Source organism: Micromesistius poutassou (genome assembly GCF_964030765.1).
Source record: "Micromesistius poutassou genome assembly, chromosome: 1".
NCBI classification, from domain to species: Eukaryota; Metazoa; Chordata; class Actinopteri; order Gadiformes; family Gadidae; genus Micromesistius; species Micromesistius poutassou.
In genome coordinates, this window is record NC_140271.1 from 15,600,560 (window position 1) to 15,605,559 (window position 5,000).

A 5,000-nucleotide genomic window follows, 5' to 3' on the forward strand; every position below is an offset into this window, starting at 1 on the left:
GGGGCGTGTCTTCTCGTGAGTACTCACTCAGGGGGGGGGGCGGGGCTTATACTCTCAGCCAGTGGGGTTAAAGCGAGAGTTGAGATTGACATGTTGTTGTTTCTTTGGCCCCGCAGGAGGCTTCCAAAGAGGGTCAAGAGCTTCTTCACAGATGGGGTATGTAGTCCTTCTGAACTACAAAACAAAGAAAGATCGTTTTTACCATATTCAGAGCTGGTTTTGGCCGTGTATAATTTTATTATAATACATATGTGGCCGTCCAATTCTGAACCCTTTAAACTTTGAACTGTACTGTCTGTTTCCAATTTTGATGTAACTGCAACTAGCACATCTTTTCCATGAACTCAACAAATATTCTAATATTCTCTCAAGATTGAATCAACATACCCAACCCCCCCCCCCCCCCCCCAACACAATGACCCTACAGTCCCCCCCTCCCAGTAGAAGGAGCTCCTGAGCGTGACTCTCGCGGTGTGTGTCTGTGTCTCCCTGCAGTCTCTGGACAACCTGGGGGCTGCGGAGGAGGCCCGCAAGCGCCACTCCACCTCGGAGCTGGGCACCATCACCTACAGCGACGTGCGGAGGGAGGGCTGGCTGCACTACAAGCAGATCCTCACAGAGAAGGGCAAGGTGGGCCGCGCCGGACCCCCCAACACAGCCTCCCTCTGGCTCTCTCTCCTCGTCTTCTGGCTCTCTCTCCTTCCTGAGCTTCTTCTGCCTCGCTCGCTCTCATTATCTTCCTCTGCCCCTCTCTCTCTCTCATTATCTTCTTCTCTCTCTCTCTCCCTCCTTATCTTATTCTCTTTCTCTCTCACTCTCTCGCGCTCTCTCGCTCTCTCTTTTTGTCTTGCTCTCTATCTTGCTGTTTCTCTTCATTCTCTCCCTCTTTTCTTTCTTTTTTTCTTTTCTTCTCCCTCTCTTTCTTTTACTTCATTCTCTCTCCCTCTCTCGTGCATGCTCTCTCTCTCTCTCTCTCTCTCTCTCTCTCTCTCTCTCTCTCTCTCTCTCTTTGCTCTGATGTTTGTTGACTCGAGGGATGATAATGAGTTATGCTTCTTGGCAGCAACATAGTAATCCTAATAATGAATAATTAGATTTAATTCTCCAACATAATATTTGTGTTCATTATTCTCTGAATATAATAAGCTCGAGCTCATGAGCTTTTTAAATTCACAAATTAACAGTTTTTTCCTGTCTCATCCTCTCTCTTTTGCTCCCTCTCTCTCCCTCTCTCTCTCTCTCTCTCTCTCTCCCTCTCCCTCTCTCTCTCTCTCCCTTTGACCACCGACAGAAGGTGGGCGGCGGCATGCGGCCGTGGAGGCGGGTCTTCTCGGTGCTGCGCTCCCATTCGCTCTTCCTGTACAAGGACAAGCGGGAGGCGGTGCTCCGGGGGGCCACCGTCGGGGGCGGGGCCGAGGACGACCAGCCAATCAGCATCCGGGGCTGCCTGGTGGACATCGCGTACAGCGAGACCAAGCGGAAGCACGCGCTGCGCCTCACCACGCAGGACTTCTGCGAGTACCTGCTGCAGGCCGACGACCGCGAGGACATGCTGGCCTGGATCAAGGTCATCCGGGAGAACGGCAAGACCGACAACGAGGTCAGGGGTCGCGCCCGTCGTCACCTCGTGACCTTTGACCTTCCAGAACCCCCCCCCCCCCCCCCCCCCCCCCCCGGCCTGGCACGATTTGTGTCTGCGCGACGGTTGTTGACGGTTTCATGAGGGTTTCCGTGACAGTTTTGTTGTTGTTGTTGTTTCCTGCAGGAGTTTGGCTTCTCCAGACAAGCCCTGATCAGCAAGAAACTCAACGACTACAGGAAACAGAGGTGAGGCCACGCCCCCCTCGCCCCCCTCACCCCCTCACCCCTTCATCCAAACCCATGGGTTCTGTGGCACTGTGTGGAGTATCTACTATTTCACCCCTTCATTGACCCTGTGACACTGTGTATACTACCTTTTCCTCACCCCTTCATTGACACTCTGACACTGTCACTCTGTTACTGTGTGTACGGTGTACTACCTCACCACTTCATTGACCCTGTTAGACAGTGTATATTCTACCTATTCTTCACCCCTTCATTGACTGTGTACTACCTATTCCTCACCCCTTCATCGACTGTGTGTACTACCTATTCCTCACCCCTTCATCGACTGTGTGTACTACCTATTCCTCACCCCTTCATCGACTGTGTGTACTACCTATTCCTCACCCCTTCATCGACTGTGTGTACTACCCACTTCCTCCTGTATCCTCTCGTCGTAGCGAGTTTCTATTTGAGCTGTTGCGTCTCCTTCCTCTCTGCAGCCCGACAGGAAGTAAGCCTGACGCGTCGCCCAAGGCCACGCGCCTGAAGCCTCCCTTCCTGTCCAAGATGGACAACGCCTCCGGGGCGCCGCGCTCCCCTAAGACAGAGGGGAAAGGTCAGTCACCGTGACCTAAAGACAGAGTGATCCGGCCCGGCCCTTTACTCTGTTTCACTTCCTGTTTGATTTGACCAAATCGTGTCGCCGGAAGGCGGGGACCTGTCGGCGTGTGATTAGCAAACGCAAACTCTGCCTGTGATAGTGAGCTGTGTTCAATCAAAAACAGGCGTAGCTCCGCCACTTCCGTTCTTTGTTTCCGCCCCCCCCCCCTCCCCCCCACCCCCAAAGTTCTGCTTCAACACAGTAGTAGCACAGTCTGGATCCGAGATCACCCAAGAACCAATGAGTGTCTCTGATGAAGTGTTCCAGGGTCTTTGCGTCCTTACGTCTTTGCGCTGCCGTTTTATTGAAAGTGAGAAAGCATGAGCTTTTGTGTATGAACGACGTACGTTTGCACCAGTTTAAGATCTATCAGAAGAAGAAACCACACTTTTGGTATCTTTGTATACTAAAATATCAAAAAATATAGCATTTATACTTCCTTCTCCATCAAACCGCATTTCTGTAGTGAAACGTCGGTTAGGAGGGCTGAGCGTTAACCGTGATCAGTGTATGCCGTGTGACCTGGCCAACCCGTCAGGGGGGCTGGGCGGTGTCCCCGTCTTCTCTGTCCTCACTCTGACCCCCCCCCCCCCCCCTCCCTGTCGTCCTGCAGAGGAGAGCAGCCCCCCCAAGTCTCCCTGGGGGATCAACATCATCAAGAAGTCCAAGAAGTCGGGGCCCAAGGCCTTCGGGGTGAGGCTGGAGGACTGCCAGCCCGGAGCCAACAATAAGGTTAGTCGGACCCCCCACCTGTCCCCCGTCCCGTCCCCCTGGGTAGAAGTGGGCCAGTGGCCTCTATTGTGCTTTGTCATCGTGTCATTATTTCCTGATTGGCTTCGTGGTGAAGAGAGTGCAGAGGGTAACGTCCTCCACATGTTATTGAGGAGTGAAAACACTCTGTCCCTTTGTACATCCGTAAGCATTTAGGAAAATGCCTCTATGCAAAAAATCCCGTCTATTTACTGTGACCAAGGACTACAGATGGCCACGTACGCATGACACATGGGTGTCTCCTCAGCCAAACCACTCCTGCAGCGACGGAGACACACACACAGAGCAGATGATGCTGTCTGTGTCTCCTCCGCCTGACTGTAAAATGGCTCCGAGTGTCACCGGGGCCTGTGGTGTCGATTAGCATTAGCATAGCTGTCCCTCACCGTAGCGTGTCCAAACTCAAGCAGCCGGCGAGAGCAACACCCTTTGAAGGAAGACTTGAAAGCTAGCTTCTATAAATATTGATAAGCGCATTCCTCCTCTGTCGTCAGTCCGTGTTCAGCATTCATGCGTACCGACCTACAGAAAGGTACATGGCGCTTCCATGAGGCAGCACTGACAGACAGCCCCAGCGGCTGCGTATTCTCGCGCTTCCTTTTGCTGAGCATGAATTGTGAATCCAGAATCGTGAGTCCAGAATTGTGCATCCAGAATCCAAAATCCGCGAATAGTGAATCATTTATTCGTGAAACCAGAATCGTGAATCGTGATGCATGATTTGTGAATCCAGAATCTCGAATCCAGAATCGTGAATCCAGATTCTTATTCCTGAGCGGTTCCTCCTTGCAGTTCATCCCACTGATCGTGGAGATCTGCTGCGGCCTGGTGGAGGAGATGGGGCTGGAGTACACCGGGATCTACCGGGTCCCGGGCAACAACGCCATGGTGTCCACGCTGCAGGACCAGCTCAACAAGGGGCTGGACATCAACCCCACCGAGGAGGTCCGCGCACGCGCACACACACACACGCACACACACACACACACACACACACACACACACACACACACACATGCACACATGCTCATAGACACACACACACACACACACACATCCCTCCACTCAAACATATATATGCAAACACACACCCCTGCACATATCCGCACCCACACCCACGAACAACAGATCAAACATTTCTAGGCACACATACACACACACACTCTTCTACTCTTCTACTAACATGTATACGCACACACTCATGCACGCACGCAAGCACACACGCACGCACGCACACACACCAGGCCATGCTTTGTACTCAGATGTGTCAGCACCGCTCAGTTGATACCCATTGTTAATGCATGTGTGTGTGTGCGGGAATGTGTATGTGTGTCTGCATGAATGTGTGTGCGTCAATGTTTGTGTGTGCATTTTTTATGTATGTGTGTGTGAGAATGATGTAAGTCCATGTAAGACGTGATGACTTGCTGTTGGCATACCGACGCAAGCTGTTGACATTCCTGTCCCTGACTCGCTGTCCCCCCCCCCCCCCCCCCCCCCCTCCCCCTCCCCCAACCCTTCCTTCCTCTCCTCAGAAGTGGCAGGACCTCAACGTAGTGAGCAGCCTGCTCAAGTCCTTCTTCCGGAAGCTTCCTGAACCCGTCTTCACCGACGGTGAGTCTCTTTCTTCAGACACAGCACCGCCCCTCACTGCATTCATTCATTCATAACATTTGAAACACGGACACACTGACAGTTCCACCAAAGCAACGTCCATCAGTGCATTCATTCGTTCATAACACTGGAAACATGTTAATACTGA

General features: G+C 52.3%; 1 protein-coding gene across 1 annotated transcript in view; it reads left to right on the forward strand.

Moving 5' to 3' along the window:
- Positions 1-4: 4 nt before the first annotated feature.
- The window catches only part of arhgap23a (Rho GTPase activating protein 23a), a gene marked incomplete at its 5' end in the record, with an annotated part of 14,678 nt that continues 9,682 nt past the window's right edge, over positions 5-5,000 (forward strand). Inside the window, 9 exons of the mRNA XM_084488800.1 lie at positions 5-15; positions 117-156; positions 496-630; positions 1,292-1,600; positions 1,766-1,827; positions 2,307-2,422; positions 3,081-3,199; positions 4,031-4,183; positions 4,774-4,852. Of these exons, the coding sequence (XP_084344926.1) occupies positions 5-15; positions 117-156; positions 496-630; positions 1,292-1,600; positions 1,766-1,827; positions 2,307-2,422; positions 3,081-3,199; positions 4,031-4,183; positions 4,774-4,852 (1,024 nt within the window). The remainder of the gene's footprint in view (positions 16-116; positions 157-495; positions 631-1,291; positions 1,601-1,765; positions 1,828-2,306; positions 2,423-3,080; positions 3,200-4,030; positions 4,184-4,773; positions 4,853-5,000) is intronic.